The sequence below is a fragment of the Phoca vitulina genome, unplaced genomic scaffold (assembly GCF_004348235.1).
Source record: "Phoca vitulina isolate PV1807 unplaced genomic scaffold, GSC_HSeal_1.0 scaffold10, whole genome shotgun sequence".
In the NCBI taxonomy this organism is placed as follows: Eukaryota; Metazoa; Chordata; class Mammalia; order Carnivora; family Phocidae; genus Phoca; species Phoca vitulina.
In genome coordinates, this window is record NW_022589713.1 from 46,847,750 (window position 1) to 46,869,765 (window position 22,016).

General features: G+C 38.5%; 1 protein-coding gene across 8 annotated transcripts in view; it reads left to right on the plus strand.

Moving 5' to 3' along the window:
* Positions 1–22,016, plus strand: part of LRRFIP2 (LRR binding FLII interacting protein 2) — a 109,464-nt gene that overhangs the window by 37,338 nt on the left and 50,110 nt on the right. For 7 of the 8 annotated variants that reach the window (XM_032409018.1, XM_032409019.1, XM_032409021.1 and 4 more), the window contains exon 3: positions 1,436–1,522. In XM_032409018.1, the coding sequence (XP_032264909.1) occupies positions 1,436–1,522 (87 nt within the window). Of the gene's footprint in view, positions 1–1,435; positions 1,523–2,793; positions 2,845–8,281; positions 8,339–8,437; positions 8,483–13,852; positions 13,895–15,370; positions 15,437–17,387; positions 17,463–18,713; positions 18,762–18,842; positions 18,888–19,753; positions 19,802–20,267; positions 20,325–22,016 lie in introns of all 8 variants that reach the window. The other variant, XM_032409024.1, reaches the window with a different exon arrangement.

The following is a 22,016-nucleotide window of genomic DNA, read 5'->3' on the forward strand; positions in this document are numbered from 1 at the left end:
AAGATAGAAATCACTGAGGAGATTTCTAAGTTTCATGTGGTACATCAAGCTGTTTCCTTGTCTCATTTCCTAGATGCGTTGGTCCATGGCCTGAAATTCTTCTATTTATATGGTAGCAGACATCTATTGAGACATGGACGTTGTGGGGGTGACAGAAGTGTGTAATTTTGTTTTGTATTTCTTAATATTTTTTTAGAGAGAGAGTGTGCACACAAGTGGGCACAGGGAGGGGCAGAGGGAGAGGGAGAGAGAGAGAATCTTAAGCAGACTCTGTGCTGAGCGTGGAGCCCGATGTGGGGCTCCATCTCATGACCCTGAGATCATTACCTGAGCTGAAGTGAGGCTTAATGGAGCACCGTGAAGTCCTGGATGGAGGGAGGTGGCCTGCAGCTGTTCATATGGAGCAAGTCCTGGGAAATAAGGGGGAGATCTGACTGGGAGGGACCTTATTTCTGTTTGTGCTTTTCTTCTCTCTCTCTTGTCTTTGTGCTAGCCTGTGGAATTTTGCTTTAACCAGAAGTACTGGGGATCAGGGGAGGGCTTTACACCGCTTACTGATATGATCGGAAACGTGTTTTGAAAGGCAGATTGGCAATCCTGTAACATTGTAGAAGGGAATTATAGGGCAGCTTCTGGAGGCAGGTAGGTGAATTTGAAGGCAGTTGGAGCTGTAGTGTTCAAACAAGAGATGAAGAGTTCCTATTGTGTAATTTCACAGATACGAAATTTTGAGAATGGGTAAATTCATAGAGACAAAGTACCATTAGTGGTTTCCAGGAGCTGGGAGGAGGGGGAACGAGGGGTGCCTACTAATGGGCATGGTGAGGAACATATCCTGGAATTAGATGGTAGTGGTAGTTGTGCAACCTTGTGACTGTAGTACCGAAAGCCACCAAATTGTCTAGTTGTAAGTGGTGAATTTGATGGTATGTGATTTGCATGCCAGTTTAAAAGGAGAAAGATACGAAGAGTTCCTGAAACAGAAACAGCATAATAACAGCATAACAGGCCATGGGGGTGAGAGAAACCCAGCGTAGAGAATTGGCAGTACTTTAAGACTGGATATTGGCAATGTCCAAAATGAAATAGAGGCTGGTTCTGAAGTTTCTAATTTGTATGACTGAATGGATAGGGAAAGAAATTTTGGAAAAAGTGAGTTTGCAGAGACATGATGAATTGTGTGAAATGTTTTGAAAGTGGAATCAAGGCAAGCAGTTAAAAATAAAGGCGCAGATTTCAGGAGAGACTCTGGGCTAGAACAAAGAAACGAGTGTACAGGAGCTGACTGAGGTGGTCACACAGCTGAGCGAGAGGGTATCTTGTCCGCCCACCTGCTATGGACGGTTGTGTCCCATCTGCTCCTTACCCTCACAGCTGGTGTGCAGGTTGTTGTTGTTGTTCGTAAATAAAGCTGAATCTTTATATTACATTTCAGGCAGAGGCAAGGCTGGCAGCAAAACGGGCTGCCCGGGCAGAAGCAAGGGATATACGCATGAGAGAACTGGAGCGACAACAAAAAGAGGTAATCTAGGGGGGATGATCCTCATTCTGTGCTAGTCTCAAATAAATTAATACTTGGCTAGTTTCCTTCTGAAATAAATCTGGTTCCTGTTGAAACACTGGGAATAGTATAACCTGATGTGTATATTTTAACAAGCCATTCTATGTCAGCAAATTAAATATAATATTTGCTTTAAGTAATAACAGCAAACACATAAATAGCTCTTACTGTATGCATTGTAGCAAGTTGTTATGGTGTGATAAGTGCTTTACTTATATTAGCTAAAGTCAGCTTAGAGATGACAAAGTTATTTACTATAGTCCTAACTGTCTTAGAGTTTAGGTTAATTATATTATGATATCTACATAGTAAAACACTGTGAAGTCATTCAACCTTACAGTTTTGAAGCATATTTAATAATGGAGGAAGATATTCGTGCAAGAAAATTAAAAACAACAACAACAACAATTGTTAAGACTGGTAGGACTCCCATTGTGTGTTACAAAAACTAGTATCATATATAGGGACAAAAACTACTTAGAAATGATTACTATCAATACTTTGGTTTGTCAATGGTGGAATTGATTAGTTTTGGTTTTTTCTTAGTGCTTTTTTATAGATAAATTTCAATACATTTTTATCATCAGAAAGAAAAGCAAAAAATAGAAAAATAAAATAGGCATATAGAAATTGGGCTGCTTTAAAATGAAATAAATACTCTTTTTAACTCTTTCCTTCTGACATCAACCTGACTCTGAAAATTCACATAAAAAATATTTCTGATGCCATATTGGTATAAAGGGGAAAAAGCCTGCAGGATATTATTAATAGTATTAAACACTTTATTTTGATGTTGGTGGTGGACTGCTGCTAATGTGTTGAAGACAACTGTATAGATTTTATTCACAGCTCAAAAACTAAACCAAAAAGCAGTTGATACCTATGTTGCTATTTTTGTTTTTGATCTCATATATAGTTTCAAATATTGAATGCAATTCTTGGCTTAAAATGAAAGTGTTGCAATGCACAGTCTTTTATACTCCTAAAATTATAGTAAAATTATAAGGAGGTTGTTGCTAAGTATAAGTTCCATTTCCTCTAAACTGCAGAGAGCCATATATCTCTTCATTGTTGAGCATATTTAGCTTAGTAATTATCTGTATTTTGAATGTGTAACTTATGTTGAGCTAAAAATCACTGCTCTTCAGGGCAAATGTATAGGATTAATTTAAGACTTTTCAGATCATGCAGTATGTTGGAAACTTCAGTTGATGAAACTTTTGCATTTGTAGCACTCTCATTATTCCTTTGATCGGAAATGGGGACAGATTCAGAAGTGGCTGGTAGGCCAGGATTGCCTGCCCTGCATGTTGTGATCAGTTGCTGAAATAATGCAATCTTGAAGTAAAACATTGACTAATAGTTTGCCAAGTAGGAGTGTTTGCCATGTTTGAACCTAAAGGTCAGAGTGTGTCTCTTCTGTCTGTAGTGGACCAAATATGTACTTGGAGTCCATCCATTTTCTGTTGTAGTCTACAGCCTCACACTTTTGTCATGAATGCTCTTGACCAAGAAAGACTGAGTGAATGGATGTGTTTTCTTTCTCTGAGTTTGTTCTTGTCTCCCTCAAATTTGTCCCCCTCTCCTTTCCCTCTCTCTTTCACTCCCTCCTCCCCCCTTCCTTTCTCTCTTTTTTAAAAAAACTAGGCAGAAATGTCCTCATTGAGAGATGACCCAAGTCATTCTTTAATTTTCTATGAAAATTACTCTTATGTTTTCACTTCTCTCAGTTCCTTTTCGAATCTTCTACCACCACTCCCAAAGAGCAAATCGTGAACCAGTAAAATATTAGTTATTGGGAATCATTCCTAAATTTGAACTTTTTTCAATGTTGGTAATTTCACCAGCTGTCTCCTATTGCAGAGGTTCTTCCTCCATGTGAATAGGCTTGGGAGATGGAGCAGGAAGCCTTAAAATCTCACGCAGACTTTTGAATGTATGTATATTTTTAAGTGAAATGCCCCACAGGTGTTATGAACACAAGATTCTCAAGGGAGTCTGTGATCCCTAAAGGGTTAGGAACCACTAATTGCTGTTAAACAAGAAATTTTTATAAGCAAATTCCTTCTGTAGCAGCATTTTAAAGTACAACCAGAATTAAAATATTTATAAGTGTAAAAAATATTTATGACAGTACTGACCTACAGATTTAAAACTTTATCATACTTCTCATTGTGATATTTTAGAAAGGAGAGAAAGATGATGTTTGGTTACTTATAATTAAGTGATTCCTCATGAATGTGTTTGTTACTTTGGAGTAGAATCTGTCCTTTCTTGTTACTAAAGCTAGCCTAATTGGTTTTATTTAAAGTGTCTTCTGCATGAAACTGGGTTATCTTACTGTTGATGCATTAAGAACATTTTGTGTTGAATAAAAGAAATCACTTTTGCTTGCAAGTTTTCCATGGAAATACTAATTTCATTTTTAAAAAGTATGTATTATAGATCTAAAATTAAACTGCCTGAGATTTTATTATCTTAGGGCGCACAAAACATTAAATAAGAAGAAAAGCCTATATTGAAAGTCTCATATTTGATTCTTATTTTCCAAGGCCGTGAAGATAAAAACATATTTTTTATCTCTGAAATGTGTGCAGTTCAGGAAGTGAGTGCACTAGATTTTCATGGAAGGGGGAACATTTTGGGTTTAGAGGTTTAGAATGCAGATGGTGACTAACTCAAGTTCTGAGTGATAGCTCCAACTCGCAGAGAACATGGATGGGGTTTAGTTTCAGGTGGGAATGATTATCACTTAACCCCTTCTGACATTTGCTTTTACTCTTTTCAAACTAATTTTTCCTTTCACTTTTCAGCTTATTTGTCTCTCTGGCTGCATTCTGTCTATGAGCCTATAGTAGAAGTTGGCATGTTGTAGTCACAATATAAGATATAAAGAACAATAAATTTATAATAAAATAATGCATATACAAATAATAGGGTTGTCAGTTATTAGAAGGAAAAATGTACCCATGTTAAACATTTCTCCTAATTTTCACACTTTCTGGGTGTGGGGGTGGATGTTGGGGGATGTGAACAGGAAAAGCCAGGGCATGAGGCTCAGGAATGAAACTATAACAATGAGTGCGATTTCTATGCCGGCACTGTGCTAGTGGTTTTTACATATGTCTCCATTTCACACGGTAAGATAAGGACCACCATCTCCATTTTACAGATAAGGTAATGAAGGATTGGTGAAGCCAACAACTTGCTCAGTCATTGGCAGAGCCAGAATTCAAAGGTCAGAGAGCGCACCACGCCTGCTAATGGGTTGGAAGGTGAAAGGACCAAGATGAAAGGGCGCAAGTCTTTGTAGGCCTCCAGATAGCCCTAGTGAGGCCAGTGTTTCTGTTTTTAAACCGAGTGTCTCCATCAGCATGTCTTGACCTGGAAGAGAACGTGCGACTTCTGAGATTTCCTAATTTGAAACTGAGGGAATGGCTCTAGCCTTGACTTAAATATTACTTGTTGACAGAGAACAGGGCCAGGTGTTTTCAGTGGGATGTTGTCTTCTTTCAATAAAATCACTTCATCCCCACATCAGGTGAATTTTTAAAAGCAGTCTGTGTTTCATTTCCATTAATTTAAAAGTATCAAAACAATTTTCCAGAAAGCCTTGAACAAATATACATCCATTTATTTATTCATTTGGCAGAGAGAGAGAGCGAGCACAAGCAGGCAGAGCAGCAGGCAGAGGGTGAGGGAGAAGCAGACTCCCTGCTGAGCAGGGAGCCGGACGTGGGACTCTCGATCCAGGACTCGATCCTGGGACTCCAGGATCATGTCCTGAGCCGAAGGCAGTCGCTTAACCAACTGAGCCACCCAGGCTCCCCTATACATCCATTTTTTAAGGCATTGTCCTGTTTTTTTCTGCCTTGGATCCTTTATACTGCTAATGACTTCCAGACAATGAAAATGGATTGTTTCCCAGACTGTGGAAGAGAAGGATAGTCAGCCTTGTAGTTGGTACCTAGAAACACAGTTGCTGAAATTTTTTCTCTTGGCCCCTGGTGCTATTAATTCAGGAAAAGCCAATTGGCAGTTTAAAATACTATTCCAGAATACCTGGGAAATGAAGTTGCTTGTTCTTCCAGAGAAAGAGAAATCTTTGAGTAAAACCCAGGCTACCTGGCCATTTTCTTCATGCTCTTGTTTTGTAATCAGTGTAGATTTAGCCAGTGTAGGATGGTCTCTTTATGGTTTGGTGGTCTAGTGAGTCAGAAGATTTGAATGCTGGTCCCAGCTTTATGTCTTTGTGGATTCCTACTTAATCTTTTTGTGGTGCAATTTTCTTTACTTTAAAATGAAGGGATCAGATTGTATAATCTCTAGGGAACTTTCTAGCTCTTAAAAATAATTCTAGGGTCTTTTATACAAGAGTTTCCTTCTCTTTCTCTCATATTTGTCACTGTGCAGAAGTATTCAAGGTAGGGGCAGTAAGTCACAACTACCTGAATGCCTGCCTCTTTATATAAGAGTGGCACTACATGGCAGCCTCTTAGTAAAAATATGTGCTTTGTGGGTTTTTTGGTATAATGAAAATTTGCTTTGAGTTCGCCTTACTGTTTGAACAGTAGCTACCAGCCATATGTGGGTAATTACATTTAGACTTAAATAGATTAAAATTAAAAATTTAGGTCCTCAGTTACACTTCTAGCATTTCAGGTGGTCAATAGCCACAAATGACCATTGGCTACTGTTTTAGATAGCACAAACACATTTCCACTTTGTCAAAGAAAGTTCTGGTGGACAGTGCTGGTTTAAGGTGTAGTTGATGAGTGGAATAAACTGTATTCTCACAGTTCACATTAACTGGCCTGTATGGGGTTTACATTTTATTCTGTAGTCTTCTAAGGTCTTTTTAGGCCATTTTTTCCCAAATGGGGCTAAAAAGTAAGTTGTTTTGTTAAGAATTATTTTTATAAGTAGCATAATTGAAAATAAATATGAATTATCTGTCTTTGCTGCATCTTTAATGAGCTGTGGTTTTTAGAGGTCGATTTTTAAAAAGTGCTCTTGTGTGGTAGGTGGAATGAAAAAAAAGGTTAAAGGGAAGATTGAACATTAAACTATGTAGGTTGCCCTAGTACCCCAAATAAGACTGGGAAGGGGTGTGTAGAATTAGGCTGCCTGAATAGCACAAGGTTCTTTAAAGCTAACTAGCTTAGAACTGGTTACCACTCAATAAACTGTGCCTACTCTGCTGGGTTTATGCACATGCTCCCAAAACTTTTTTGGTATATAACCTGATAGGGAAAAAGGAAGAAATTTGCTTGGCTTCTTGCAGATTACATGTGTCTATTATATAACAAAAATGTAAACCAGTGATGAACTCCTAAAGTTCAGAACACTCTTGGGTTTTATATCATTGAATCATATTGGCGCTTATACAGACTTCTGAACAGACTTGATCACATGCATCAGTGTACACAGCAGATGACAACCAGGAGTGTTTTTGAAGGATGCTGAAAGATCATGACCAAAATAAGGCATTAGATTGTGGTGTTTCTGTTGAATTACTGTTTCTGTAATTTGAAGTGGATGATCAGACATAACCACATCTATTTGTTCCACCTGTGTAATGATCATGCTGTAGTGCCACGTGGTGTTGAGGTATTGATTCATTTTGGAAAAGACAGCGTTGATTAGCCATGAACCCAACTGGACAGTTGTGTGTAGATTCTTAGTTAGTGCAAATTACTTGAACACTTTGGACTTTGAAATTCTGAAAGATCAGAAGTTCCTTACTGTTGCAGTGATTAGACTCTAGAAACTAGTCATTTGATCTCACAGACAGGACTTAATGCTCCATTGCTAATAGCTGACTGTCAAAAAGTTTAGAATTGCATTTAATTTAGTCAACTCTTAGGCTGTGGTCATGTTTGGTTTTTTTTTTTCCTTTTCTTTTTTTACCATCTTCATGAGGCATAACTCTTGAAATAACTTTACCAACTCTAAAATATTTATGTAGTTTCTTCTAATTATAAGTAGTTTTTCATATTAACAAGACACAGGGGCTATTTTATTTAGTTATTCTTTTCTTTTCCAGGTAGAGGGGTGCAAGAAAACAAAAAGAAATTCTTTTGCAGTGAGCACAAAATTATTTATGACCCAAAATTTTTTAAGTCCTTAAACTATCTTTGTAATAAACATTTCTTCCTGCCTTGCATAAATGAACATTCACAATGAAAAAAGAATAGATAAAAGTCTACTTTTTTTTTTTTAAGATTTTATTATTTTACAGAGAGAGAGAGACAGCAAGAGAGGGAACACAAGCAGGGGGAGTGGGAGAGGGAGAAGCAGGCTTCCCGCAGAGCAGGGAGCCCAATGTGGGGCTCGATCCCAGGACCTTGGGGTCATGACCTGAGCTGAAGGCAGATGCTTAACGACTGAGCCACCCAGACGCCCCTTAATGCTGAACTCAATTTCTGTTTATTAAGTATACTTGCTTATTTTTATCTTGGTATATTGAGCTCTCTTGGTCGTTTATAGATTACATTCTACAAGTGGTCAGACACACATACACAAGATTATTATTGCTACTTGCTTTCCACCTGAAATATGTGGCTGCCCCAAAACCAACTTTAGAAGCTGAGTTGTCCACACCTGCTTGCTATAAGGAAGGTGCTGCTGTGCTCCTAACCGATTGTTGTTTGCGCAGTTCTTCTGATAGACAACCCTCTGTCCGGTGATTAACTCTCCATGTACTTTCTCCTTTCCCAGGAAGATTCAGAAAGGGCCAGGTATTCCCACCGGTCCAGTCATCATCGACCTTATCTGGTTTGTAATAACCAATAAACTTGCCCCTAATACTTGCCCCTCTTTAACTTCATGCAGTCACCCACAAACTTATGCTATGTTTGTTTTTGTTCTTATCAGGGAGTTGAGGATGCGTTGTCCATTCGAAGTCTTGGCAGTCACAGGGTTGGTATTTTAAGTTGTTTGCACCATGATAGCAGAGCTTATATGTTTGAGCTTCCTGCAGCATTATTGCCTGAACAATCTGACAGTGTTCATATTCCTTTGCCTTAAAAAAACAACAAAAAACAAACAGAAAAGATTGGCAAAGTCCTTTCATTGGAAAGTGATCTTTCTCTTAAATTATTGCTATAATCAATATAAATCAATTCTACAATCATGAATATTTTAAACTATTAACATATGTATTACTCTTTTTGTATAAAAGGACCTTTGATTTTGGAAAAGTATCGCAAAATAAGAAGATTGATTTTTATGGAATGACATCTGTGTGGTTCAACTTTCAGATTTTCCTACTTTCCTATTTTTTAAAATAATAATTTATTAAATGGGTAATAGCTTTGGGGCTTGGTTAACTAATTCTAGTTTTATTACATGGAAAAATTGAGCTACTGATTTGAAAAATTCCCTGCTTATCATATTTATAGTAATTACCAAACCTCAACATTTTGATTAACATTTTGTAGTATGCCTTAGCTTTTTAGCATACATTGCTGTAAATCAAGGTAAATGAGACTTCGTTCATTAAAGTCTTGTATATTGTGCCAAGACACTGATCTCTTTTTAAAGAATTGTGCTTTAAACCTTAAAGCAATGCATTTAATTTGTGCATTGACAATATTATTATGTGTATATCTAGATTTTTCATCAGTAAAATGATCTTTCATGTTGCGGTCTATATTGGTTAACTTTCCCTAAGTCTAGTTTTCTTCCTATCTTGTGTAATATAATAAACCAAGTGTGTTTGGTATGTGAGTTACAGATGTGTTTGTACTCTTAAATAGTCCTTTAGTCATATTTCTTACTGGTGAATGTAATCTACTTTCTCTTTTTACAGAAGTCAGTACACTTGTTTTTGAATCATAAATATTTTAGTTAATTGCAAAACTTTAGATTTATAAGAATATTAACAAGCCTTCACAGCAACCTGATCAGCAACTTAAGAATGATTTTACAGGAGAAACATTTTTTAAGATAATAAATTCATCCTGCTTCTCCCTGGAGATTTTTTTTCTCTTTAAACATCATACAGGGAGTTAGTCAATAAAAGCTTGAAAGTTGAGTGTTGAGAGTTTGAAAACAATCTCTCCCCATTTTTAAAAAAATTTATGGCTTTTTCCTTTGCTTTTCATTATAATGTTCATAGTATGAAGTTTCACACAGTTATCATCAAGCTGGTTATTTATAATTTTCTATGTTGTCTAAGGGAAACTTGATTATATATTAATATTAGCTTAACCGAACTGTAGAACCGTCCAAGTTTGACCTAATTTAAGAAACTATTTTTTTATCATTTTTAAAAAAGATTTTATTTGTTTATTTGAGAGAGAGAGTGTGCGCACATGAGAGAGCGAGCAGGGGGGAGGAGTGGAGGGAAAGGGAGAAGCAGACTTCCCGCTGAGTGGGGAGCCGAGCGGAGGGGGGGAGCCGAGCGGGGAGCCTCACGTGAGGTTCCGTCCCGGGACTGCAGGATCATGACCTAAGCCAAAGGCAGATGCTTAACCGACTGAGCCACCCAGGCACCCCTAATTTAGGAGCCTCTAAAACAAATCTGCAAACAAGCACAAGAGAAATTAAACCTGCAATTAAGCTAATAAGGAATTGGTTACCATGAATGTCTATAAAGTAATGATGATTTTCTTTTTATGGAAATTATATCATTAAATAAATTTAAGATAAAACTAGAACTCTCACAGCATTTTATTTCACTGTGGTAAGTGTGAAAATTTGCTACTGTGGTAAAGAGTAAAGCTCCCAGTATTTTAAAAAAATCTCAGTGTGAACATGAAGATTAATAAAAATTTTACACCCTAGAGGAGACTCTAGTACGTTATTGTGTATGAGTGTATACCCAGCACATTTTAAATAGTTAGATTTCCTGGAAATAAGTCTGAAAGCTCACTGATAACATTATTTAAAAGAAATATAATTAGGGGGGTCACCTGGGTGGCTCACAAGAGTCGCATGCTCTACTAACTGAGCCAGCTAGAGCCCCCAGATTATTTACTTTTTAAAAAAATAACTACCACGGGACATCTGGGTGGCTCAGTTGGTTAAGCGTCTGCCTTCGGCACAGGTCATGATCCTGATCCTGGAGTCCTGGGATCCAGTTCCGTGTTGGGCTCCCTGCTTAGCGGAGAGCCTGCTTCTCCCTCTGCCTGCCACTCCCCCTGCTTGTGCTCTCTCTGTCTCTCTCTCTTTTTTTTCAGATTTTTATTTATTTGACAGAGAGACAGCCAGATTTGTCGATCTCTCTCTCTGACAAATAAATAAAATCTTTAAATAAAAGTTAAAAAAAATAACTACCACATACATTAAGCTGAATATATAGACAGCTTTTGTTCTCTTTTAAAAATAAATGTGATGGCCTAAAACACTGACCTAAACTTTATTGGGATTTGCTATATAATTTGGGAGTTTTGATATTTCTTTGCCAGTTATTTTTTAAAATGTATGAGCTGTATATTAAAAAGGTCTAACACTTTTGGACTTTGTATTTGATGTGTGAACATAAGCAGTACCTGGATGTGAGGCAGATGTATTTAAGGTTTTCTGCCATATTCTTAGGACTTTAATCTTTTTTTATCCAATTAACTTCAGTTAATACTTTCTTGAAAGATGACCTGCCAGAAGGTATTTGGGCTGGAAATGGTGTCCATGTTATAGACATTCTATAAAAAATAAAAAGAACAAAGATAGTTCAAGACTGTGAATGGTAGGTTTGGGGGAGGGAGGAAGAAATCAAAGCCCTGAGCTTAGAATTTAAACAGTCTGTTTCTTTAAAAAACAATCTGCCTTTGAAAAACATCTTAAAAATGCTTGGTCACTGCTTTTTATATTGAAATTTGAGAAGACTATAAGGTAGAGGTCCAAAATTAGAAAATTGAGGCCATCTTGAACCAGAGTAGTAGGGGTACATTGCAATTTCTTATTGGTGCAGATTTTTACTGTTGTATATATTCGTTCCTCTTTAATTATCAATACCCTTAATATAATTTTAATGAATTTAATTTTAAAAGGCTTGCAATTTGTGTTTTGTCATTTACTACTACACTGTTTAATTCCATGGAAGAACCCATCGAAGGACATAACTGGGACACACTGGAGCAGAGCCAGTACACCCAAAAGGAAAGACATCATGGTGTGTAGTTCAGAAAAATGTGCAGTGTTAATATTATGCACTTTGACTCTCAGAGTTCTGCGGGCTTGAGTAATGGGTATATTCTAATGGAAATTGACACTTGCTGAACTTTGTTTCCACAAACAAAAAGTTGCTCTATTTCTTTTAATTTTATTTCAAATGAAGACTTTCAGGTAACTTTCTGTGAGAGTTAAATTCTTTCTGATAGACTGTCAAAGATTTGGAAATGTTTTAGCTAGAGCCCTTAATATCTTTAGTTCTCCCTCCTTTGATGAATTATTTGTTTCTTTTTGTTTTTTTTTAAAAGATTTTATTTATTTATTTGATAGAGAGAGGGAGAGCACAAGCAGGGGGAGCGGCAGGCAGAGGGAGAGGGAGAAACAGACTCCCTGCTGAGGAAGGAACCCAATGTGGGGCTCGATCCCAGGACCCTGGGATCATGACCTGAGCCGAAGGCAGCCGCTTAACCGACTGAGCCACCCAGGCGCCCCGAATTACTTGTTTTTAAACAACATAAATACCAATTGGCATGTACTAGGGGGATTCTTTTCGTTTACCCAGTTGTTCTAGTAGCAGTTGGAGTGTCCAAGCTATGGATTTCTTATCAGATAGATTCAGCAGTTTTTTTAAAAACCAGCTGAACTCTGCATTATATTTTGGAAAGGGAAAATTGAAATAGGTCAATTTCAATTCCTCTGTTAAATTCTATGCCTTTGTAAAATGCCATTGGTGCTACAGAGAGGATCAGAAAACATAAGACATGACTGTTTTCTTCAGTGAACTTACTGGTTGGGAGGGCGGAATAGTTTATATGCAAGAATGTGTGGCTTGAGTAATACATATTTTAGTGATGGTATTTTTTTTTAAACAAAAAAGATATTTTGTTAATGGAGAGGAGACCTAAGTGAAATTTCTATAGAGAAGGAACTTTACTTTCAGGGAAATGTCACTGACTATTTTACCATTGCACATAATTTACTAAATGTGCACCTTTAGGCATCTTAGAAAATTTTAGATAAACAAGATTTTTGTTATACATGTAATAACACTTTGTTGTTTGCCTCTTCTGGGTAAGATTGCTTAAAAGATGTAAGCTAGAATGCTTAAAAAACAAAATTAGGAAATCACAATGCTTTTTTTTTTTTTTTAAGATTTTTATTTATTTATTTAACAGAGATAGAGAGAGAGCACAAGTAGGCAGAGTGGCAGACAGAGGGAGAGGGAGAAGCAGGCTCTCCGCCGAGCAGGGAGCCCGATGCGGGGCTCGATCCCAGGACCCTGGGATCATGACTGAGCTGAAGGCAGCCGCTTAACCGACTGAGCCACTCAGGCGCCCCAGGAAATCACAATTCTGAGTAGTTACTATTTAATTCAGTTTCTTGGATTCGAAATGTGGTATTATGCCTATTATCTTATTTTCTTAAAGACCCTACATGAAATGTGGTTTTTCTGGTCTTATCATAAATTTTATGTGTTTTTCTTTGATTGATATTTAATCCCACACTTGTATGTATACTGTGCATATTCCGCACTTTGCTTGGACTAAGTTTCCAGTTTTGTTCAGTGTTTTTAGTAGGGAAAGTTCTTGAGAAAGGAAGTTTTTCAGCTGTGTGTCCACAGGCAGATCCAAGGGAACTTCCACATTTTGATGCTGCAATTGTTTTTTTTGTAAGCCTGATTATATATTAGTTATGTGCTCTCACTTCATTGTCCATGCCTTCCTTGCTTTTGCCATGTTTCAAACAATGGGAAATGATGGTAACAGCCACAATAATAAAAAGTAAAACATCTTTTTAATTTCAAAATGTTTAATTCCTGCATGTAAAGGCTCCCTGTGGGTGTTTTGTGCTAAGGTATACTGAGGTTGAGTCATCTCGCCATTATTGACTAGGAATTCTGTGTTTGAAAGAGAACATGCAGTTTTACATGTACAAAGAGTTTAGCAATCACTTATATTAGGAAAGTGTGGGTGTGGGGAAGAAGATTCTTTAATTCAAATGTAATAACCTTTGTGTATAATAATTTTCAACTTTTAAAGTAGTGCTGAATTTTTTTAAATTGTTTTATTTAAATTCCAGTTTGGATTTTTAGTAACTTTGCAAATGTTGCTTTTTTCCTCTTTATATTTCTGATTTGGGGAATACAATCAACATTCAACTTTTTCTGAAATCCAGTATGATGCTCTCAAGGATAGATCATCAAGACTTTCATCATTAGTATGTAGTGCATGACTTTGTGTTAAATGTAGAGTTTTACTTTATAAATGTCTGATCATGCTAATCATGGATTATGACTAACTTTCCACAGGTTTGTTATTATGTTTTGGGGAAAGCGTATGGCCAACAATGCAAAGACTGTTTTGCAATTGTGGCATAATTGAACATTGGAATAATTTTTTCTTTTAGAATTTCAGGATCAGATAAAAATGATTTGCTTCCTTATCCAGGACTAAGATGGGTAGTATCTTTTCTTAAAGTGATGAGCTCCTCAAATGACACATACGCGTTGCCTGGAAGACATGTTTCTGGCATGTTTGATACCCACTGAACTACAGGCCCTGCTGTGTTTGTTTCTTATTATGTGCCACAGGCCGGCAGGTGTGAAGTTGCTAAACAGGAAATAGCCAGCAGTGACAGGTGATACCTGAAACATCAGTTATACCTGCTCATTTTTGCTTGATTTGGTTGGTTTTTTATGTATGTCATTTTAGCCAAGGAAGTTTAGTTATAGCATGTTTTCCTTGGGTTAATATTATGTCAGTAGATTGCCTGAGTTTCTAGACAATATAGTCATCTCTTAAAATGTTCAGGGTAATGTATAAAAGGAAGGATATGCATATTCAAAAAAGAAAAATGAGTGGATGGATTCAGGATCGAGCTGTGCATATGACAGATGATTTGCCTGGAGCAGACTGCTGATAAGTAGGACGTTGCTAGCACCTCCTCATTTCAGGTGGGCAGTGTATAGCTAGATTGGGTTTCTTGTCTACCTAATGATCTTTATAGTAGTATTTCTGTCCTCCTTCATTCCCTCATATACACTTGGTTTTGTGCTCCTGGGAGAAGTTATGTATTGAGACAGTGCTGTCTTCATAGGACCTGCGTGTAAGGTCATTGTCTGATAATGCTGTTGCTACAAGGGGCAGTCCATACTGTCTTGGCTGTTTTCCTCCTGAGCAGCATGTGCTGTGGGACCACTAACTTGGGTCAGGAGTATTTTCTTGGGCAAAGCAATGCCATGTTCTTTCTCTCTCAATCTTGTTTTGGTTGATCCCAAAGGATTGCCTTTTGGCCTTTTGCTAAGGTAGGCCTAGAAGGAGGTCGACCCTCTTGTCCCCCATACCTTTATAAAGAAGATAGAAAGCACTCAAATAAGATGTGGGGTGAACATCTTCACAAACGCCCTGCCTGACTCTGAGCCCTAATTACATCTTTTTGAGCTGGCTGTACATGGAGATGGGATGGCACAGGGGAAAGTGAGGGGGAGTGAAGATGTGTAGAGGTGCTAGATACCTTAGCTAGTCAGTCAAGTGCCATGAATCATTTACTAACAGCTGGTAAATAGATTCCATGGGGACTGCTCTGTATCTCATATGCATCTTTCTGTGTATAATTTTAAGACGAAGTTTATTAAGTTATTTTTTAAACTTCACTATGTGATCATGAAAGTTAACTTCAAATGTTTACTTCCAGAATCATTCTTACAGTCATTCTTATGGAATGAAGAAGAGGTCTTCTGGTTCTCATAAAGACCCACTGGTTAGTTGTGTTCTGTCTCGTGTCCCACTGTCTTGTGCTGCTGTAAAATTCACTGATTACTTTTAGGGAACTTAAGAATTATGACTGCTTTGGTGTGTGCCTTAGGTATTATTGAAATTTGATAACATACTGAAACATGATTTATCAGAATCTTATTTAAAAGTAATTTTGTTTTCACTTATAGGATTTAATATCAAGTTAATACAAGAAGTTCATTAATCACCTATTTTCATTTATGAACTGTCCTTTGGAATATACTTCAAGAATAAGTTTAGTGAGATTATTTATTTATTTATTTATTTATTTATTTTGACAGAGAGAGAGAGAGAGATAGCAAGAGCAGGAACACAAGCAGGGGGAGTGGGAGAGGGAGAAGCAGGCTCCCCGCTGAGCAGGGAGCCCAACATGGGGCTCGATCCCAGGACCCTGGGACCATGACCCAAGCCGAAGGCAGACACCCAATGACTGAGCCACCCAAGCGCCCCAAGATTTTTTATTTATTTTTGAGAGAGAGAGAGAGGGAGAGAGAGAGCACGAGCAGGGGGAGGGGCGGAGGGAGAAGCAGAGTCCCCGCGGAGCAGGGAGCCCGATGCGGGACTCGATCCCAGGACCCTGGGATCGTGACCTGAGCCGAAGGCAGACGTTTAACCGACTGAGCCACCCAGGTGTCCCCAGAAAACAATGTATTATGTACAATGTCAGGAATATAAATTGAATTTGTTAGAGCCTTTTTTTTTTTAAAGATTTTATTTATTCATTTGAGACACCAGAGATACAGAGAGAGCATGAGCAGGGGGAGAGGCAGAGGGAGAGGGAGAAGCAGGCTTCCTGCTGAGCCAGGAGCCCAATGTGGGGCTCCATCCCAGGACCCTGGGATCATGACCTGAGCCGAAGGCAGACGCTTAACCATCTGAACCACCCAGGCGCCCAATGTTAGAGTTTTTAATAGATTATTGATGGTGATAGAGAATACTGAAATACTCTTTCTGTTAGGCTGCCACAGTACTGGCAGGAGAATCACTCCCAAGCTCCCTCTTAACTGGTTCCTGTGGAAGGGGCTCTGACCTTTGGTAGGGTGAGAGAGGATCAGTAGGCTTTGGCAGGTAGAAGGGAATATAATGGAGAGGACATTAGTGAGAAGCCCTGGAGGGTGAAGCCTTGGGAGCTCTGGGGAGAGGTTAGTCCTGGTGCCTTGTTGAGGGGGTGGTGTGGGTGTGGGGAGGCCAGGCCAGGAGTGGCAGGGGTCAGTGGGCGAACGGATTCCCCCCCCCCCCCCCCCCCCACCGATTGCAGTGTCAGCAGTGCAGGAGGAGGCCATCAGTCAGGGATTGCTTACATTTCCTTAACTCTGAGTGAAAAAGATGGCTGGATAAGTTAGAAAGGGAGTTTTACAGACGACGGCCTCTTTGCCAGGTAACCACAGTCTGTATAAGGCCTGTTTGTGCGGTGTATCGAAGATGAACCTGCCATAGGTGTTTAGGCCAAACCTGTTCAGTACACACTTGCACTGTGTCTTTGGTAACTTAATTCGATATTTTGACAAATAATGGGACCAAGAGAAGTTTGAAGAAAAAGACTTTACTATTTTCTCTGGCATTGCCAAGTGGATTATAAAAGTGGTAATTACTCAGTTGTCTTGGATTTTTCAAGGATGTTACTAAGTATGACATGAGAATAAATCACTTATTATTTCCATTCCATTTTGACTGAGGCTTTATGCTCATGTTTTTAAAGTAAAAAAAAATTAGTAATGACTTGGTTTGAATACAGTTAACCTTTAATATTATTGGAGACCTGAGATAATTATTATTTTGACTTTTACTTAATGCAATTCAGTGCTTTAAAGTCATTGTTTTGGAGGAGAGAGGGTTTGGCAATATTAGAGTTTGCCTTTGTGTATTGTCAACAATGTTTAACCTAAGAAAAATGGGTTTAATTTTACTTTTTGCAGAGTGGCCTCTACTTTGACCAGAGAAACTATAGCAGTCTTAGACATAGCAAACCCACCTCTGCCTACTACACTCGGGTTTGTCTCAAGCTTTTTGGCTTTGTGTGTTTTATCCAACTTTAACACACTTCTAACCCCTGGTTTTGCATTTTGACTAGTTAGAACTAATCTGTGAGTGGCTGTGTGTACACTGGTTTGTGGTAACTGAATTCATAGAGTCTGTGTATCTCTAGACGATGTGAACTATTGAACCACCACATTTACAAATGAGTACCATTTTCCCCAGTTTTTTAAAATGCAAAATACTTAGCATACAAAAATGTTCAAAGAATTGTATATTAACCACCCACGTGCCTACTACTTAGATTCTACAATTAATATTTTACTATATTTCCTTTATCGTATTAATGTCTATCCATCTATCCATCCATCGATCCATCTTTTTTGGGGGGATGTATTTCAGAATAAGTTGTAGGCATCACTACACATCATGGTGGTTGGCCTTTTAATAAAAGCTTACATGTAAAAATTTAAACTGTAATTGGGATGAAAAGAATATTTGTTTAATGTTAGAATCCTTGTTTTTTCAAGACATTTGGCAATCATACATTTAAAACATAAATATGTGGGACATAGTACATAGAAAATAATTCAGTTGTCAAAACCTGCATACGCAACTTAGATATTCTTATTTTCCCTGTCTGATGGGCTTGGAAAAAAGAGTTGAAAATCATTTTCAGATGACATCAGAAGAGGAAAGATTTAATTCCATTTTTAAAAATGCTGTGCCTTGTTAGTGACTTGAATTTGTTGTGACCAGTACATTTTTTCTGATTAAACTAAGATACTTTGTCCATGGCTTGTGTATTTGTAGTGTTAACTTGGAGCTCATTTACCTGGTTCCTCAGCAGTCAGGCTAAGCTCATCAAGAGTCTGCTGTGAGATCTCAGAAAGTGTCCCAGGAGCTGCTGGTGACCCGGGTGTGGCCACTGTCCTCCACACTCCCTGTGCCATGGCCCTCTTTTCTTGAGTGTTTTCTTAGGTTGCCACTCCATCTCCTAACATTACTATTGAAAGCCCAGTAAGACTTAAACACATTTATAGAAAACTATTCCAGGTGTCTCTCTTATCCCTTAAAATGGGTATTCAAAAAGATTTCTAATGGCTAAGTTTTCCTCACCTTATGTGTTACTTAACTCCCTTAAGCATTCAGGAATTGCTAATCAATTATGGAGTGTAGAATAAACACAGCTTCTGCTCTCGTGATGGAGAGACCAAGTCTCCTTTTGCTGAATTATCTTGTTCTGTTTTGTTTTTCTTTCTTAACAGTCTTCTTCCCTGTGTAGTGACCCTCTGGCGACCTCAAAGAGTACCAGGGTTAGTACTTTCTGAGAAGTGTCTTGCCTTCAGAACTACCAGTTGCTTTTCTTTGGGTTAAATCATGCGCTTTTTTCATAGGCCTCCTCTACTGCAAATTCTGGTCTGCTGAGAAGTACCAGCCTGGTTTGTGTTTTTCTCTTCCAACGTGTGTACTCCTGGTGGAGCCACTGTCATGGTGCTGACCCTGGCTTGACAGCTTTCCTCCAGAACAGTCAAGGACACATGGCTTTGATGCTATGTACACTGCAGAATGTGCTGCCAATGCTTAAAATGCAAAACTTTAGGGTAGTAAGAAAAAAAACAAAAACAAACCAGCCCTATTTTCCAGATAGTGCTGGCTGTTGGGAGGCCCTTGCTTACGGTTGGTTTCCTGTAGAGAAGACAACCTTGCATGGGCCCCACTACACTTGTATACTTTTGTGAGATGGTTGCCCATGCACAGATGTCATATTTCCTTTGGGACAGCTGTGGCCTTGGCCGTGTTAATACTAGGCTCTAATAAAGCAAGCTGACTAGGAAGCAAAAGCCATTATCTGTGTAACGTGCGCCATAGTTCTGTGTAATGTGCAAGTTGTGAGCTGGCTGCTTTCAGGCTGTTGCTTTGTTGTGCTGTGGCCTGTTCTCGTAGACTGGCAACTGGAGGCTTTGTAGGTTCATTTTATTGTGCCAGTGGGCAAAATGCTTTATGTCCCTCACTTTGCTTTTCTGCTCAGTCCCCTCTTTAGAGAGAATAAATTCATAAATGTTCCTTGTCCTAGTTTCATAACATGATGGTGAAAAGAAATACTGTAATGCTGCTTTTTAAAGGAAGTGTGAGTTTGAAGTTTGGGGACTGATGTAGGACTTTACACATATCAGTGAATGTTCTCACCTGACACACTACACTACAACACTTTTTTGGAACTGAATACTTCAAAGAAATTGTGACATTTTCAAAACAACTTTGATACCTGAATAAATAGATGAGTGGTATTTCCTCTGTTCTTTAGGTGTCATTGTATGATGGTGGATTATATAACCCTTATGGGTCTCGAACTGTAAGTCCAACCAGGGGGAGGTGGTGAGGAGGGAGGTGTGTAGGTCGGTACAGTTTACTTACAAAGAAAAAGTCATTTAATCTGACCTGCAGTTGCTCTATAAGCTGTGACCCATAAGCTAGCCAACGGTGACTCTCACCCAAGTTGTGAGGAACTGCCTGCTGGAAATCATGGCTCACAGTATGAAGGGAATATAAGTGGAGAAACCTCTTTTCCTGCTCATTAGTCCCTGAGGAAGAGGATGGGAGCAGTGCTCCTCAGGGCATCCCCTTCCCCTCCTCACCCTCCAGCTGAGGGCTGCTGGATCTAGGGGGTTGGGAGGAAGGAAGAGTCCCAGACCTGGGAGAACAGTCACCTTCACCCCGGGAGCCAGCGGCCACTTAGGTCCAGGGTCACGAATGTATTCCCCCAGCAGGCAAAGGAGGTGGCCATTATTGTAAAACCTTTCTTCTTGGAAACTTTATAGCCATCTGAATACAGTTATTACTCATCAAGAACAAGTTCGGCCCGAAGCAGTCCTGTGGTGAGCTGTCTGGTCTCTTTGCATGCTTTATAGATACTTTCAGTTGTTTCCTTAATCTGTACTCACAATTCGGAATATTGAGGATGCGTGTTTCACTCTTTTGTGCATGGGTTATCATTTTCCTTCAGTACACAAACTCAGGTATACTAATTTGTCCTAATTGGTGGTTTCTGTGTGAATGTGACTTAGCACACAGTTTCTGAAATGAGTCTGGAACCAGTGCCATTAGAAGTTTTAAAAAATTTGTATTGTCGTTTATGTGAACTTCTTATCTTTTCAGTGGTGATAATTCACTATATGGGTTGATTATCCTATGTTTCTCTTTTCTGTCTCTGCTTCCTGCATTGAGCCATTTCACTTGCTTGCCAGCACTTCAATCAATGGAATGAAAGGAGAAGTAATAAAACAAGTCAGCTTTTAAAAATTGTTTACATAAAAGACGAAACTGGGATAATTCTGATCACCTTATCTTTCTGGAATATTAAAACTTTTCTTTTTTAAGTTATAAAAGTAGCATTAGCTTAAGGAAAGTCCAAAGTAAAAGTCCCGTGACCCTTTCCCTATGTTCCCTTTTCTACTGAATGCGTTTTGGAGATAGTTTTATGTCAGCACATTCTTTTTAATGGCAGTATATTATCCCACTAGTGCATGGGTTGTACATTTCTTTTTGAGGATTTCTTTTCATAGGTGTTGTTTTTGGTTTTTGTTTTTAAACTGTAGTTGACACACAAGGTTGCATTAGTTTCAGGTGTGTAACATAGTGATTTGACAACTCTGTATATTATGCTGTGCTCGCCACAAGTGTAGCTCGCATCTGTCACCACACAGCATGATTACAATACCATTGACTATATTCTCTATGCTGTAGCTTTTATCCTTGTCAATCATTAAATAACTGGAAGCTTGTATTTCCCACTCCCTATCGATGGACATTTAGGTTGCTGTATTTTTGCTACAGCAAACACTTGCATAATGGACTTTCGTATACAGCTGTATTTTTGTGTACTTATGAGTAGATCTCATGTAAGGTAAATTGCTAATCATTAAATGATGGGGGTCAAAGAGTATATACGTTTAAATTATGATGCATATTGCCGTATTGCCCACCAAAAAGACTAAACTAATTTACATTTCCAATGGCAAATGATGACTTTAGGAACTACTTTGTTATTCTTGACAGTGTCAAAATAGGAGAAATTACTAAAGCAGTTTCTTTTTTTTTTTTTTTTAATTTTTTTATTGTTATGTTAATCCCCATACATTACATCATTAGTTTTAGATATAGTGTTCCATGATTCTTTGTTTGTGCATAACACCCAGTGCTCCATGCAGAACGTGCCCTCTTCAATACCCATCACCAGGCTAACCCATCCTCCCAACCCCCTCCCCTCTAGAACCCCCAGTTTGTTTTTCAGAGTCCATCGTCTCTCATGGTTCTTCTCCCCCTCCGATTTCCCCCCCTTCATTCTTCCCCTCCTGCTACATTCTTCTTCTTCTTTTTTTCTTTCTTAACATATATTGCATTATTTGTTTCAGAGGTACAGATCTGAGATTCAACAGTCCTGCACAATTCACAGCGCTTACCAGAACACATACCCTCCCCAGTGTCCATCACCCAGTCACCCTATCCCTCCCACCCCACCCCCCACTCCAGCAACCCTCAGTTTGTTTCCTGAGATTAAGAATTCCTCA